The sequence below is a fragment of the Tachysurus fulvidraco genome, chromosome 4 (genome assembly GCF_022655615.1).
Source record: "Tachysurus fulvidraco isolate hzauxx_2018 chromosome 4, HZAU_PFXX_2.0, whole genome shotgun sequence".
NCBI lineage: Eukaryota > Metazoa > Chordata > Actinopteri > Siluriformes > Bagridae > Tachysurus > Tachysurus fulvidraco.
This window is the reverse complement of record NC_062521.1, coordinates 24,720,004-24,737,518: the sequence shown is the minus strand read 5'-3', so window position 1 is coordinate 24,737,518 and position 17,515 is coordinate 24,720,004. Positions and strand designations below refer to the sequence as shown.

The 17,515-nt window shown below is 39.3% G+C and overlaps 1 protein-coding gene across 4 annotated transcripts; it reads right to left on the bottom strand.

Annotated features, from left to right (window-relative positions):
- Positions 1-4,410: 4,410 nt before the first annotated feature.
- On the bottom strand, positions 4,411-17,515 carry LOC113642393 (probable E3 ubiquitin-protein ligase HERC3). 4 transcript variants are annotated; one of them, XM_047812152.1, is made up of 25 exons: positions 17,013-17,155; positions 16,744-16,815; positions 15,728-15,848; positions 15,554-15,630; positions 14,430-14,651; positions 14,250-14,341; positions 13,519-13,649; positions 13,245-13,372; positions 13,063-13,133; positions 12,844-12,962; positions 12,081-12,140; positions 11,879-11,984; positions 11,594-11,786; positions 10,917-11,074; positions 10,737-10,811; positions 9,940-10,008; positions 9,776-9,844; positions 9,537-9,674; positions 9,284-9,424; positions 9,025-9,194; positions 8,871-8,934; positions 8,729-8,787; positions 7,161-7,344; positions 6,968-7,067; positions 4,411-5,552 (listed from the first exon to the last, which is right to left on the bottom strand). In XM_047812152.1, the coding sequence occupies exons 3-25, from the start codon at positions 15,769-15,771 to the stop codon at positions 5,338-5,340; spliced, it is 2,685 nt and encodes an 894-aa protein (XP_047668108.1). In that variant the 5' UTR covers positions 15,772-15,848; positions 16,744-16,815; positions 17,013-17,155; the 3' UTR covers positions 4,411-5,337. The 4 variants fall into 4 exon arrangements, with proteins under 4 accessions (XP_047668108.1, XP_047668105.1, XP_047668106.1 ...); XM_047812149.1 differs by lacking the exon at positions 16,744-16,815 and having other exon boundaries at positions 17,013-17,515; XM_047812150.1 differs by lacking the exon at positions 16,744-16,815 and having other exon boundaries at positions 9,955-10,008; positions 17,013-17,515.

The following is a 17,515-nucleotide window of genomic DNA, read 5'->3' as shown; positions in this document are numbered from 1 at the left end:
GTGTTATAACGGTGCGTCACAGGTCACGTGATCGTGCTCACCGTGACAGAGGAGATAAAAGGGCCAAATGCATAATGTATGCACGCTTTATTCCACTTTATTAATATATCAGTATATAAATAAACTATGTCTGAAAGCCTATGGGGACTATTAAAGTTGCATTAGTCTGTTTATTTTTAAAACTAGGTTTGTATTTATGTTTAAATAAAAGTTTCATAAAAGTTTAAGGAAATTTAGGTATATTGGGGCATCGGGCAAATTAGACCAGATACAGTATGTTCTGAGATTATATTTGTAGACCTTTTATTGGATCGGTTTGTAGAAATAACATGGAGTGGGGCAATGGAGTGGTTAGAGAGTCTGACTCGTAATCCGAAGGTTGTGTGGTCGAGTCTCGGGCCGGCCACAACTGAGGTGCCCTTGAGCAAGGCACCGAACCCCCCAACTGCTCCCCGGGCGCCGCAGCATAAATGGCTGCCCACTGCTCCGGGTGTGTGTTCACGGTGTGTGTGTGTGTGTTCACTGCTGTGTGTGTGCACTTTGGATGGGTCAAAAATGCATAGAACGAATTCTGAGTATGGGTCACCGTACTTAGCCGTATGTCACTTCACTTATATGGAGTGTGGACAACGTTACGCATGAAGTTTGGGGTTAATAAAAAAAGGGCACAGGTTTATAAACCTGCCATGACTAATATTTTTACACATGAGATCTATACAGGGGTGTCCAAACCTATCCAAACAGTTCTGGTGTTGATGCACGTGCACATTCCTAAGTCCATTCGAGCCAAGAACACCTGATTAAACGAGTTATTTGTGGATAAGTTCTGTGCAGTACACTCTAGTTCAGCGGTGTCCAATCTTATCCAGAAAGGGCCGGTGTGGGTGCAAGTTTTCATTCCAACCAAACAGAAGCCACACCAGAGTTTACTAAAAGCCAAGAACAACTGATTAAACAGGTGGAATCAGGTGTGGCTTCTGCTTGGTTGGAATGAAAACCTGCACCCGCACCGGCCCTTTGGGGAACAGATTGGACACCGCTGCTCTAGTTCTTCTAGTCCAACCTTGAACATGTCTTCATGGACCTCAGTTTGAGCACAGGAACATTGTCATGCTGGATCCGGTTCGAATCACTTAGTTCTAGTGAAAGGAAATTTCATACATACAATTGTATGCTTCCGGCTTTGTGGTAACAGTTCAGGGAAGCGTTACATATGGGTGTGATGCTCAGATGCTCATATACTGATTTACATATATCTTCATATAATATTAAAATCAATATTGATTTATTTATACTCCTGTTATGCAGCTACAATTTTTTTAAAATGTTATGATTCTTTACTGTAATTTTTACAGACGAGATAATCTGAGGCTGTTTGGCTCCCTGGTTAGATGTATAGGTCACTATTCTGGGGAATTAAGACTTTTTTTCATTTGTATCTTATCACTAAACACTTAATCCACTATATTGGCAAAGGTTTTCGGTGTTCCAATCATTTTCGTGGCCACAATTGAATACTGTAAAACCAAGCACCTAAGCATGCAGACAGCTTCTGTAAACATTTGTGAAAGAATAGGTCGCTCTCAGGAGCTCACCAAATTCCAGAAAAAGTTCCGAATTTGTGAAAAGTCCATTCGTGAAATTTCATCATTATTAAATATTCCACGGTAAACTGTTAGTTCTCTAACAAAGAGAAGCATTTGTGAACAATAGCACCTCAGTCACGAAGTGTAAGGCCACGTAAAATCACAGAGTAGGGTCAGCGCATCCTGAGGCACACAGTACGCAGAAGTCACCAACTTTCTTGGAGTCAATAGCTACAGACCTACAAACTTCATGTAGCCTTCAGATTAGCTCAAGAACAGTGCATAGACAGCTTCACGGAATGGGTTTCCATGGCCAAGCAGCTGCATACAAGCCTTACTTCACTAATGTAAGCAATTCAAAGAGTAAGATGCAGTGGTTTACGAGCTACCACTGGACTCTAGACGTGTTCTCTGGAGTGACGAATCACGCTTCTCTGTCTGGCGATCTGATGGACGAGTATGGGTTTGGTTATTTCCAGGAGAACGGTACTTGCCTGACTGCATTGTTTAAAGTGTAGAGTTTAGTAAAGGGGGATTATGGTGAGGGGTTGATTTTAAGGGGTTGGGCTTGGCCACTTAGTTACAGTAAAAGAAACTCTTAATGCTTCAATATACCAATAATGTTTTTTAAATTTAATGCTCATAACTTTGTGGGAAGGGGAGCACGATGGCTTAGTGATTAGCACGTTTGCCTCACACCTCCAGGGTTGGGGGTTCGATTACCAACTCTGCCTTGTGTGTGGAGTTTGCATGTTCTCCCCGTGCCTCGGGGGTTTCCTCCGGGTACTCCGGTTTCCTCCCCCGGTCCAAAGACATGCATGGTAGGTTGATTGGCATCTCAGGAAAATTGTCCGTAGTGTGTGATTGCGTGAGTGAATGAGAGTGTGTGTGTGCCCTGTGATGGGTTGGCACTCCGTCCAGGGTGTATCCTGCCTTGATGCCAGATGACGCCTGAGATGGACACAGGCTCCCCATGACCCGAGAAGTTTGGATAAAGCGGTAGAAAATGAATAAATGAACTTTGTGGGCATGGTTTTGGGAAGGCCGCTTCCTGTTCCAACATGACTGTACATCAGTGCACGAAGCAAGGACATAGATGAGAGAGTTTGGTGTGGAGGATCTTGAATGGCCTGCAAAGAGTCTTTCGCTTCTAGTAGAAGGGTCAAAAATACCCATAAAACACACTCCTAAAGCTTGTGGAAAGCCTTCGCAGAATAGTTCAAGCTGTTATAGCTGCAAAGGGTTGGCCAATTCCATATTAAATCATACAGATCAACAATGGGATGTCATCAAATTTCATGTGCATGGAGAGGCAGACGTTCCAAAACTTTGGCATCAAAGTGTATGTACAATAAGAGGTAAAATGTAGTAAATTCTTCATAACACTCCAAGAATATACTGTAGAAGGTTTATGTCTGGTGGATGCCAGCCAGGATCCTGACAATTTCACCCTGTAGCAAGGACTCCATGATGGTGTATCTTTCCTCTTGGATTCAACAGCAGTGTAAGCAGTGTAGGAAAGAGTAGGAACTTTATTTTTCCCCCTTCATGTTTTAGAATGTAATTATAGCTACAGCTCTTTATGATCAAATTTCCCTCACTGACTCCCGTTCTTCTCTCTTTTATCCCTGCAACAGCGAACAGTCATTATATAATACAGGTGTAATATCCTTACCACTCGCTCCCTTTGGCTCCGCCCTCCATTAACAAACTGTCGCTCAACCACACCTCCTCTTCCACATATACAAGGTCAGCATCATATATACACACAACATTTTATACCAGTTTTGTATCCTTCTGTAAAAATTTGTCATTGTAAAAATGATTGACTCAATGAACACATGAAGCAAGTCATCTTTTTTATTTAAGCTTTTCCTGAGATTCCTGGATCTATAACCCAAGTCATTAAAGGCAAATCTATAAAATCTTGTATAAAGGATTTAAATAAATAAACTTCTAAATAAATCACTTAAATACAGTTACAAAAATCTTTAGAGCTTTTAAATATCACAAAACATCTGTAATTTTCAATCACTTTCCAAAAACAAGACATTATTCAAATAAAATAGTAAAGCTCTAATAATATTCCAAAAAGCAAAAAACCTACAGAAAAAAACAAAATTCTAAACCAAATGTTTTTTATTACAAGAAATTTAACATTTTAGAGACCAGAAAATAACAGAAATACTATTTATATTTTATTTACACTTTCACATACATACATTTTGAAGAACTACAAAACTTGGGCCCATAAGCAAAAGCCAAACAAAAGCATGTCACAAAATGGAGGCCAAGGCCACAAGTGTAGATTTTTTTTGTTAAAGGTAGGGTCTCCGTTGTTTGAGAAATGCTTCAGAAAACTGAGTCTGGACGACAAACAAAACAAAAACAAAACTAACGTGTAGCCAATGAGCAGAAAGGGGCGTGTCTTGTCAATATGCGGCGGAGAGAGTGTTCAGTGCGCATGTGTGACATTAGCAGAAAGCGGTTTTAACACTGACATGGAGGAAAAAACAAAGAAAGAAAGCGAAGAAAGGCTTACGATAAGGCAAGAAGTAGGACTTGTTAATATAGGATCAGCATATTCACAGATTCGAGTTTCCCGAGTCAATAACTCCTGAGCTAAACACTGAATATGCGGCCGACTTTACTTAAGACACCGAGGTTGCTTTTTTCCTTCTCGGTAGGTGAGTAACGTTGGTTTTGCTTTGTTTCACAGAACTTATGCTTGTGTGTCATTTTTGCTTGTTTGTTTATCTGCAATCGTATTGTTCTTTCCTTCAGCTATGATAAAGACACATTTCTTTCCATTAGTTACCTGGGTTACGTATCGTCGCTGTCGGGCGGAAACCTCCTATGTCCAAATTTTGTCAATTTCATATTTTTCACTCCGCGGGAGAGCTTCACGGCATATTTCTCCTCAAGATTAAGAGTGTAAAACACTGTTTTTTGGACACTAACAAGTGAAAATAGTTAGGTTAGATACATTTGAGTAGGACTGTTTTGTTAAAAATCGATAGCTGTAATGCTTCTGTGCAGAAAGAAACCCATGAACCACGAAGGTTAGGTTAGGGGCGTTTTTTTAATTTACTGAAAAATAATGGTTTTGGAGACACGAGGATTCCGCCCGACAGCGACGGTATGTATGTGTGGGTAGAGCTATAAAACCAAGGGAGGGACACATTTGGGTTAGGGGCATGTTTGTTTTGATGATTTCAAATGTCAACATTGGCTTTCAAACAACAGAGACCCCACCTTTAAACAAGTACCTGGATGCAACTATGGATATACATAGCACACATATGACAAACATAACATGGCAGGAGAAGCAACACAAAAACAATAAAATGCAACAAAAATACAACAACAGAAAGATGCACAGAAACCAGAGCTTAAATAGTGGAGCTTATTAGTAACACAGAGTAAGTGTGAGTGAATAAAACATTAGTAGTAACATTAGTAGCACAGTAAATGTGAGTGACATGGATATGTGATATGCTTGGGCTGATGGGTTCATGTAGCCATGAAAAAAAATATGAAAAACTTCCTTACAAACGCATATATATCACAACAAACAACACAGTGGGGCTTAAAACAAGAAGTAAACTTGAACTGTGAAGGAAGTAAACACAGGTTTACTGAAGACACAGTTCTCATTGCACACAAGCAGTCACCTAAGCTTAAAGGCTGTGACTTGGGTTAGGGTTAGCGTTAACTTTGACTTTTTATATCTGACCTACACATCCCACTTTTATGCTTGTCCAAAAACTTCACAATAAGTGATGGCGTGAATGAGTTTTTCTTGAAGTATTTGGATGTTGCTGTAGTTTGGAAGATACAAAATTCTGTAACAGGTCTGAGCCCGAGGGAAACGGTCGTCTGCATCATCATAGTTCTGTCTCACTATTTTCAACTGCAGTTTAGAGAGTCCTTCTAAAGGCAAGCGATCTGTCCCATAGATGAAAGCTGAAAAAATGGTTAAAGGGCTTGAAAAAGCATCACAGAAACCAAAACACGGGCACATTCTCAATACAGACTATAAGTGTATAATGCTTCATGTAAACACCTTAATCGATCTGATGAAGCACAAGTACTGTATAAACAAATCTGAGTGAATTCATTTGACTTAAATGTGCACATAGATAAGAGATACTTCATTTTTGTCACTGAATTGTCATTGAACAATGAATTTTTAGTTGTATGCTTCATTACCAATTATTTTCTTCTTCTTATACTTTGTTTTTCCCGTTATGGGTCGCCACAGGGAATCATCTGATTCCATATACCTCTATCCTCGGCATCCTCTACTCTCACACCAATTACCTTCATGTCCTCTTTCAACACATCCATATATCTCCTCTTTGTCCTTCCTCTTGACCTTTTATCTGTCAGCTCCATCTCCAACATCCTTCTACTAATATAACCATCTCCCTCTTCTACACATGTCCAAACCATCTCAATCTAGCCTCTCTGACCTTGTCCCCAAAACAGCCAACCTGAGCTGTCCCTCTGATGTGCTCGTCCCTCATCCTGTCCATTCTCGTCACTCCTAAATAGAACCTCAACATCCTCATCTCTGCTACCTCCATCTCTGCCTCATGTCTTTTCCTCACTGCTACTGTCTCTACCCCTTACAGCTTAGCTGCTCTCACTACTGTCTTGTACACCTTTCCTTTAATTCTTGCTGATACAGTACTCCTTTGTCACACAACACTCCTGACAATTTTCTCCACTCACTCCAACCTGCCCGCACTCGACTCTTCACCTCTTTTCCACACTCCCTGTCGTACTGCACGGATGATCCAAAGTACTTAAACTCCTGCACCTTCTTGACCTCAGCCCCCTTTAACCTCACTGTTCTACTTCCCTCCCTATCGTTCAAACACATGTATTCTGTCTTACTTATCAACATTTCCAGGTGTTCCTCCACCTGCTCCACTCTCACTACAGATCACAATGTCACCAGCAAACATCATTGTCCATGGAGATTCCTGTCTGACTTCATCTGTCACCCTGTCCATCACCATAGCAAACGAGAAGGGACTCAAAGCCGATCCTTGATGTAGCCCCACCTCCACCTTGAACTCCTCTGTCTGACCTGCAGCACATCTCACTGCTGTCATTCTCCTCAAATTCATATCCCGGTCTACTCTGATGTTCCGTACAGTACCATAGCTCCTCTCTTGGCACCCTGTCATACGCTTTCTCTAAATCCACAAAGATACATTGCAGCTCCTTCCCACCATCTCTGTACACGTTCATTAACTTTCTTGTAGCAAAAATTGCATCAGTAGCAAAAATTGCTTGATGCTTTTATCATAATAAAAAAGTTCTAGAGAGTAATGAGATTGAATGACAGCACTATTATGTGTTAAACTTACTCAGAAACATCTTCTTGTGTTTTTCTACCAGCTCGAAGAAGACTGACCAGAAGTTCTGGATGAGTTCATCTGAATCTTCACAAAGTTCATATGTGACACCCTTATATTAAGAAAATAAAGAACATATATAAATCATTTCTGCTGTGAATTGCAAAACAATATAAACTGTGTGAAGTATTTAAATGCTTTGTACTTTTTGGAGCTCTTTCCACTCGTATTTGGCCGTGCCGTAGAGTAAGTCTCTGAGCTCTACAGGCTTGAAAATCTTCCAAAACTGAAAGGGGTTTCCATGGGAAAAACCCCTTTTAAATGCTCTAAACTGATTCTTCACAGACTTGTTGAAAACAAAGTCAACGTACAAGTCTACGTATTTATGCCTGTAGAAGAAGAGAGTATGTTAATATGTGATGTAAACAAGCACAGAAACAGCTATATTCAATGGATTCTATATTTAGCTACTGTGGTGTGAAAAAGTGTTGACCCCCTTACTGATTTTTTTAGTTTTTTGCATGTTTGTCACACTTTAAGACACAAGTAAGCAAAACATGCCATTTTTAAATAAAAGTTTTTATTATTAAGTGAAAACAAAACCCAAACCCACATGGCCCTGTGTTTGCCCCCCTCCTGTTAAAACATAACATAACTGTGGTTTATCACACCTGAGTTCAATTTCTCTAGCCACACCCAGGCCTGATTACTACCACACCTGTTCGCAATCAAGAAATCACTTAAATAAGACCTGACTGACAAAATGAAGTAGACCAAATGATCCTCAAAATCTACACATCATGCTAAGATCCAAAGAAATTCAGTTACAAATGAGAAAGAAATTAATCGAAAAAATCCATTTCTGAAGCTTTGGGACTCTAGAGAACCACAGTGAGAGCCATTATCCACAAATGGCAGATACATGGAACAGTGATGAACCTTCCCAGGAGTGGCTGGCTGACCAAAATTACCCCAAGAGCGCAGCGACGTCCCATCAAAGATGTCACAAATGACCACACAACAACATCCAAAGAACTGCAAGCCTCACTTGCTGCAGTAAAATATGGTGGTAGTGCGATGGTCTGGGGCTGTTTTGCTGCTTCTGGACTTGGAAGAATTGCTGTGATATATGGAACTATGAATTTTGCCAAAAAAATCCTGAAGGACAATGTGCAGCCATCTGTTCGTGACCTCAAGCTGAAGAGAACTTCTTCAGCCGGACAATGATCCAAAACACACTAGTTTCTGACTGGCATCTCTAAAGTATCCGTAGTGTATGAATGGGTGTGATAGACTGGTAACCTGTACAGAAATTGTACATTTACGGCATTTAGCAGGTAATCCCCTAAACCCTCCCTAATCCAGAGGGATTTACAACTGAGCCTTGCTCAGGGGCCCAGTAGTGGCAGCTTGGTGGACCTGGGGTTCGAACCCATGATCTTCCGATCAGTAGGCCAACACCTTAACCACTGAGCTACCACATCCCTAGGTTCCCTACAGCCCATATTTTAGCAGGCTTGATCCACTCTGGGCCTTCTTCACTTGGCTAATAACAACATCTATGTATCAGGAGCCCAGTAACCAAAGCTCAGGATTGAAGTAGAGACCCTAGAGTTGCAAGATAGCAATACGTATCCCTGCAGTAGGAGATTAAATAAAAGATTTAACTTTTGGCACTGTACTGAGCATTTAGTCAGCTGTTGCTGTATGTAAAAGGTAGGGAAATGGGAATATATGCTATAATAACATGGACATAGTGATTATACTGTATACCTGTTAGCTTTTGTGACTGGTATTTCTGCTCCATTTGGGATGAGCTCTTTTCCTTTCACCTGAAAGAAAATGACCACATTCACACAATACAGGAACCATTGACCTTTCAAATGTCCTGTAAAATCCGTGTAATTAATCTTACTGTGAAATCCAAATCGAGGAGCTCCACAACATCCTCGTCTTCAGCCAGCACGTTTTTTAGACTTCTGTATTGGGGTAAACAAGATACTTAGTTTTTCCCTATTCTATTATAAATTTTTGGTGAGTATTTGTTAAAAAACAACATGATTCTCAACCTGGCCTCCACTGGTGACAGCTCCTCGAGATCCTTGAAAGTTGGTCTGATGTTCAACAGCTTCTTAAACAGTGCCACCGGGAAGCCAATGTACATATAATTGTGGTTATAAAAGGCCATTCCACAGATGACACCAATGTAGAACAATTCCTTCTGACTGGAATCTGAATCCTACAATGAATTATTTAAAAATCAGATAACATTAACAGACTTTTATTGATTGTCTCACCAAAGATTACCCAAAATTCACTTCCACTTACATCAGCAGAGAACCAGAAGTATCCTGAGTCCTCGGATGCTTGAATTAGACAGGAATCTTTTGCTATTTTCTTCCCAAGCAAGGTGAAGTATTCAGCTCTCAAAGCCCCATAATCAATCCCATCCTCTAGAGCAAATTTCACCTTTCAGCAAGAGAAAAATGTTATTTAAATGAAGGAATTTTACATTTGTAAAAAAGATGAACTCATCCAGAACTAAAAATTTGTAAAAAATGTCAAAACATCTTAAACAAACCGTTAAAGGGAAAGAAAATTTATGACTGTTCTTTTTCAGGTACACAAGTGTGTCATCCAGCACTGTTTCTCTGTTCACACACAGTGTGTTTTCAAAGCAAAAATCCCACGAATGTCCCGACTGTTGTACTTGTAAAAGCTTAAAACAAACAAGACACGTGTAAGTAGTTACACACAGGACAGATGGGAAAAGGTTTTTACTTTTGTTAAACTTTATGCCAAATGATTTAGTCTACTTACCTGAAACACAGCGTATTTACTTCTGATGTTAAGGACAAAAGGGTAATTTTTAAGCCTTTCTATTCGTTTCTAAAAAAAAAAATGGAGAAAAGAAAAATCATGAATATTCTGGATATCTAAATTTATCATAATGTACAAATATCATAAAGACTATGACTACATACCCAAATAAAGGTTACCCAAATCTTTAGCAAATCATCATCACTGTCGAACCAAGACATCTGCAAAGGTAGCTGGACAGCAAATAGAGACAGAGGTAGAGATGAGGGTTGAGATTTCATATCAGCCAAAAAAACAAAAAGTTGTCTTGTATCCTAACACATGTTTCAGATTCATTCAGAATCATTGCAACTTTTATTGGGGAATGTTCCATTGATTCTGTGGCATTTTATTTTGGTCGTTTCTGGTTTATAGAAATGAGTAAAAATCTGGTTTTATATTCATTCATTCATTTTCTACCGCTTATCCGAACTTCTCAGGTCACGGGGAGCCTGTGCCTATCTCAGGCGTCATTAGGCATCAAGGCAAGATACATCCTGGATGGATTGCCAACCCATCACAGGGCACACACACACTCTCATTCACTCACACACTACGGACCATTTTCCAGAGATGCCAATCAACCTACCATGCATGTCTTTGGACCGGGGGAGGAAACCGGAGTACCCGGAGGAAACCCCCGAGGCACGTGGAGAACATGCAAACTCCACACACACACAAGGTGGAGGCGGGAATCGAGCCCCCAACCCTGGAGGTGTGAGGCGAACGTGCTAACCACTAAGCCACCGTGCCCTCTGGTTTTATATTATAAATAATAAATTATTTACAATCCTCTAGGCTTTTAGAGGCTTTAAACAAATTTTCATGCTCATCTTATCCAACTGCTTTTAAGCTGATTCATACAAAATAAGCTGAATTTCAAAATACCAATATGAAAAGTTGGACTAACTTCACCACTTACCCCGTCAAGCAAATCACAGACGTCCTTGATAGTGAAGTAACCCTCAGTCAGCTGAGCAGTTCTCTGACTGTTAATCTGCGTGACATTTAGATTCTAGTTGTGTTACTCATACTCATATTATTGCTATGACATATTAAATCACACCCCCAGATTTACTGTCTAAAAAATAATAATTATTACATTGTATAGCTTCTGCAGAACCTTCAGCACAGGCTCTAGTTTAGTCCAGTGGTTGCATTTTGTGTTCATCATCAGTGACAGGAACTGAGAGCACACTGAGTGAAACATCTTCACCAGAGTCCTGTAGTAGTTGTAGGGCAGTGTGGTCCACAGGCTGTCTGAATCAAAATAAGCACACAAACTGAACTGATGGGGAAATTATATAAATATTAGCTGAATATTTGCAAGGTACCGATTTAGAGTTTAAATAAGGAATAACACGCAATATTGTTGAACATACAGTATGTACACTGGTTAGCGCTGTTTCTGTAAATTTGCACTTCACTTTATGTATCTAGGACTAACTTAGTAAGTCCTTATAGCTCTGTCTTTGTTCAGTGTAGCACCAAAATCCTGGAGAAACGTTGTCTCATTTCACTGTGTACTGTAACAGTTATATATGGTTGAAAGGACAATAAAAGCTTCTTGACTTGACTTGACTCTTGACTTAAAACTCAGCCCCACTCCAAACCACAGCACATACAGAGTTTTCAATAACCTGATCCTCTTGTAGCACAGAAAATATATTCTTAAATATTTTTTTTTATCCATGTATAGTTTCAATTGAAATGCTAAATGATTCATTGAATTAATTGATGAATGCAAAGGAGTGCTAGGGTTTTATAAAGCGTACATACTCAAAACATCCATTGACTCAGGCTCCAGTTTTAAGATTGCAGACGCCAGCAAGATAGTGAGTTGTGTGCCACGACCATGTTTTTTCAGCACTCTGAGGAGCTCGGGTAGGACAAGGTAAACCCTAAGAGCCTCCGCACCAGCAGCAGTGGAGCCCAGAGAGGGCAGAAGATGATTCTCTACAGTTTTCTCGACCTGTGTAGAAATCACATTCATAAGATTTCAGCCAAATACATACAAAGAATATTAAAAAACATTTCTCATCGCTAACAGAACCCATGACATACCAGGGACAGAACTCTGTCATTTTTGGCCAGCTTCTCAAAAGCAAGACGAGCCAACGATAAATCCAGGCCTGACATCCGTACTGATGTTTCGTAATGTTTGTCATTGCTAATGATAAATTAAAAAAATTCACATGTTTCTGTGATTAATACACTAATGAATATAGACTATTGTGTGCATGAATGTATTTTTGCATATTTGTACCTTTTGTCAATGAAACTACCATTGATGAATGATGCTGAGGAGAATATTTTCTTGATTTCCCTACAACCCAAATGTACAATATGATCAATCACTGGTTAGCAAACATTTCAGCTGCCAAATAAACTGTACTAAGGCTCATTTATAATTTTGCATTGCAGCATGTTTGCATTTCTGTGTCCTGACACAGAGACAAGGTTTACAGTGAGGTGAGGTGCTTAGTGTGTGCTGTATTTTGTGCCAAAAAGCTTTCAGAATGCTGAAAGCTGCTATTCCTATAGAGCTGCTTTGCTGTAAGATCTGCGATTGAAGACAATTTGCCAATATGTTCTGACCAATCAGATCTACCACACAGCTATTGGGCAGAGATGGGGGACTCGAGTCATATGACTTGACTCGAGTCAGACTTAAGTCGCAAATTTGAGACTTGAGACTTGCTTGACAAATATTTAAAAAAGACTCGACTTGACTTTCACTTGACATTCATGACCTGAGGCTTGACTCGGACTTGAGTTAAATGATCCAGAGATGGGGGACTCGACTTGACTCGAGTCAGACTTAAGTCACAAATTTGAAACTTCAGACTTGCTTGACAGCTATTAAAAAAGACTCGACCTGACTTTGACTTGACATTCATGACTTGAGACTTACTTGTGAATTGCATATGTGTGACTTCCCACCTCTGCTATTGATTTAATCCAACATTTAACATTTGCCAATTTGCCATTAAATTTTCAAATCTGTTTTTCAAATCTCTCGTTTATACCTTTGGATTTTTTTCCATACTTTTGGGTTACAGTCTGAAATCCAGCGGCCGATAATTTTGTCCTCCAGCATTGCTTGTCCATTGCATGATCTCAGATTTGAACTTGCTTGAACACCATCCTTTAATAAACAAAAGATTCCAAAGATGATGAAAATCATAGCTTTCATTAAATAAGCTTTTTTTTTCTTTTTACACAGGAGTTATATGAATATTACTCACCTTTTTAGATATAAATAGGACAGAAATATTCCCTCCAGCATTAATTTTCCTAATCTGATCAGAGCTATATTCTGATAAAAAATAGAAAAATGCTCTGAATTACACATCTGGAATGACCAGTTCATTCTAACTAAAGTAAATACATTTAGATGTTTTTAAAAATATGCTAATAGTGGACTGACCTGGTGGCAGCTGAACAGGAAGTGGCACACACTGATTGGATCTCTGTCCATTTCCCAGCTGTCCTTGCTCTCCACATCCAAATGAGTAGATGGTGTTTGAGGATTCGACAAGTGCCAGAGTGTGATGCCTTGAATTCAAGAGAACAACTTTAACAGGAATTACTGCTATAAGATCTAATTAAAATAAGATGGACATACTTTTAGAGGAACATAATCGACCATCAGGTGGCGTGATTCCTGCTGGGCTGTTACCACCATATTACATATCACTTACTGTCCACAGGCAATTTGGGACACTTTGGACCCCCAGAATTCAGCAACTACACGAGGCTGATGCTCGTCTCTGAGTGAGTTATGTCCCAGCTGCCCATAACGTCCTGATCCAAATGTCAATACCAGTCCACCCTAAAAATGCAGATAAATTATTTCAACCACTTTATAATTTGAAATGCATTCACTATTTGAATTTGCATGAAGACACCAACAAAGGGCGACTGATTTTAGACTGTTCAGTTTTAATGCGAAGTTCTAAAAAAAATGTTTTACCTGAATTTCAATCTTTTTTGATTATTGCTGAGCAAATCGTCTCATGAGATATTGGTACACTTGGTGTATACATCCACAGCGTACAGTATATTGCATGTTAAAACCCGTTTAACTGCTAAAACTACTAAATCTAGTCTTCTGTTTTCAAAGTACAAGCAAAGAGTCTTGCTAGTAGCAAGATAACTAAATATCTAGTGATAAGATGGTGGAACGAGGTGGAATCTGTCACACTGTATGCAGATAATATTTAGCTTAGCTAAAAATCCAATCCTGTTGCCTTTTAATAGACAGAGAGTTAAAAACACTTTTGTACGTCGATCTGCATAAGGGAGTCTTCCAAATGCCGTAAATGTAAATGAAAATGTAAATGTTTTCCCTGAAGAGAAAGTCTTTACAACAGCAGAAGCTGCAGTTTGTAGTTAGTTGGTAAAATGTAATGCGTGTTAATGAAGTGTTAACCTTTGTTAGAACAGCAGTATGATACTCTCCACATGAGATGAACACGGTCTTCTTCAGGTTCAAGCTCTTTACACAAACAGGGACATGTCTATCTGTGAGAACATACAGTATTAAGACCAGAGTTATAGTGCTCATTTTGACAGAGCTGGGCTTATAGTGCATATACGGTAAAGTCGGTACCATCTCTGTCTCCCAGACCAAGCTGCCCAGCACAGTTCCTTCCCCAACCGAACACGGCTCCGGAGAGAGACAGGGCGAAGCTGTGGTATCCTCCAGCGCTGATCTGAGTCAGTGGTATCCCACACAGAGACTCGAGAAGCTGAGGAGGATGAAAGCTCGGACTCTTGTTCCCCAGACCCAGCTGACCTCTCGAGTTCTGACCCCATGTGAACAATTGACCATCTGACAGGACGAGATTGAGGTTCTGTGACAAATATGAATAGTCCTGCTGTCAACTTGTTAAAAGACCTTATAATTAGTTTGTTAGCGTCAGGCAGATGTGTTAGTATGTGTAAGATAGAATTTAAGAGAAAAGACAGAATTCGCTTTTAGGTTTTATTCAACTATCAAAAAAATAAATGCATTTACGGATATGATTAATTTACGGATGAAGTCTCCATTGTCATGCTTTTAAACAGTCACTAGGTTTTCCAGCTTGGGAAAAACTTCAGGAACGCAATCAGCTCTTTTTAGTTTCTTTATAAACAGATTTGTTTAACACTCATAAAATGTTGTATGCACTAATGGGTTTGATTTTCTGATTCTGTTTCTAACTCTCACGCTCATTTCATGCAGATTCAGATTCTAACTCTTTGCTCAGTGTATTTAAGCAGATTTATTATTATTATTATTATTATTATTATTATTATTATTATTATTATTATTTCTTATGATTAGATAGTTTGCATGTTTCTGTCTTTACTAGTTGACCCTTTTTCTAATTCTAGACTGTCTTGTGATTTTAATTGAAGTTTTCACAACATTCCACAATATTAAATGTAACTATACACTGATAACTAATCAAAATCCCTTTGTATAAGAGATGATGTGCTGTTGCATGGCACCGGCATATAGTTGACAGTTTTCCTGTAACAACGTGACCGGATATATATGATTATTTACATGGAAAATAAATAGCGATCCCGTTCTGGCAAATATGCACCACTTTATTTACATGACATACAGTATAATGCCATTTGGCAGACGTTCCTTTACGGCACCTAAACCCGGTCTGCATTTATTCCTTTATTTAGTTATGGGCTTTAAAGGGGGAAAACAGCAGTGTAGCTACTGTATATACATACCTTCTGTTAGAGCGATTGAGTGATAGTTTCCACATGCAACTTGCACAACATGTCTGCTAGATAAGCTGCCCAAAGTCCTGCTCATGAAAAACCAGCAAACAATAAATAAAGATTAATTTAATATAATTAGATAAGAATTTCTCTTAGATAAACCACATTGGAAATCTGACCCACCTGGGTATGTTGCTTTGATCTGAACAGTTCCATTCATTCACCATTCCTGTCTCAGTCACAGTTATAACATGTTTCTTTCCACTGCTCAATAATTTAATTTGATCCTTCTTCAAAACTATTCCTAAAAAACATAAACGTTGTTGTTATTGGTTTTGTATTTTTTCTGCATTTTTTTATAATGCCTGCCATTGTCTATTTTAATAAACCATTGATTTTCTTTTCTTTTTCTTTTTTGCCTTTCATTGTATTACTTATGTCACAACAATTTGTCCGTTATTGCAGTTAATTATTTATAAAAGAAGATCATATATTTTATGTGTATATAGTTTAGAACTTTCTGCAATTCATCTGTAAATCCAGTTAAGTCCATTTCAAACACTTTCCAGGTGGTAACACCAGAAAATGTGGAGACATTCAAACAAAATGAATATGTTTGCAGGGCACTAGACATACAGGTTTGAATTTTGTTCTACTTCAGCTGCTCCTGGTTTGGGGCAGTGGTGTTGCATGTTTTGGGGCTTCTGGGACTTATGCCCCTCATGTACCTTCAAAAGTCCCTAGTCTTCTAAAGACTGGAAATGATTAAACACCATAAATAAAGTACAAGACTTTCCAGTACAAGAAACCCGTCTGTCAACCCGTCTGTAAATTTCGGTCAGCAGGTGGCACTGTTGAGTGGTTAAGGTGTTGGATTACTGACCGGAAGGTCATGAGTTCGAGTCCCAAGTCCACCAAGCTGCCACTACTGGCCCCTGAGTAAGGCCCTTAACCCTCAATTACTCAGTTGTATAAACTGAGATAAATTGTAAGTCACTCTGGATAAGAGCGTCTGCGAAATGACTGAAATAGAAATGCTCTTCGTAGTTATGTTGTCATAGTGTCATAGTCTCAGGGGGTTAAACCCCTAATCTATTCCAACGCCCCTGGTTTGGGGTCATCATATTTGATCTAGCTTTGACACCTTATACTCTTCCTCATGCAATCATCACTTTTTATCTAGTACTGAGATTTAATACCTCAGTGGATGTGTACGTTTGCGCCCAAGGATTCCAGCCCGGGACTCGGCGATTTGTATTCAGCTATTTAAACTGGAAATGAAACGAACTTGTAGTTAAGTGTGGAATAAATATATAATGTTGAAATGAAATCATGACAAAAAGATTGTTTTAATAAAAGAATTTGGTATTCGGTAGCGCTTGACTTTTACGCACGGTGATTTTTATCAGCCTGGTTGTTGCAGTGAGATTGTAATGTTTTCATGGCAATAATAAGGATATGAACTCACGCTTTTGAGACGTCACTACGATGACTTTCCCATCCGTGTCCCTGAGGAACGCCGCGAGACCCTCACGCATGGACACGTCCGTGACTCTCGTCGCGCGTAAAATGTCACCAGACGCATTATCTATGTTCCGATGTGTCGGGTCATTTTCTGTCGAATTCAGTTTGCCCCAATAAAGCATTCCCACAGGATGTACAAATGTCCTCTTTGTAACAGTGTCCGAGTTCCAACTGATACGGAAAGCATGAGAAAGCGAATTTAAACCAGGTGATAAAATGAAACTTAAGAGGCCAGATGAATTGAAACCGAAACCCGTCTCTCGATTCTATAGGAAATAGTTATAAGTGCTAAACTAAATACACCCAGTGTCTGGCATTCAGCAGTTTGCCTTTATAAAGTAATCTCATGTGTACGCTTCATACTACTTGGACTATTACTTTATAATACCAGGGGTCGGCAACCTTAAACACTCAAAGAGCCATTTGGACCCATTTCCCACAGGAAAA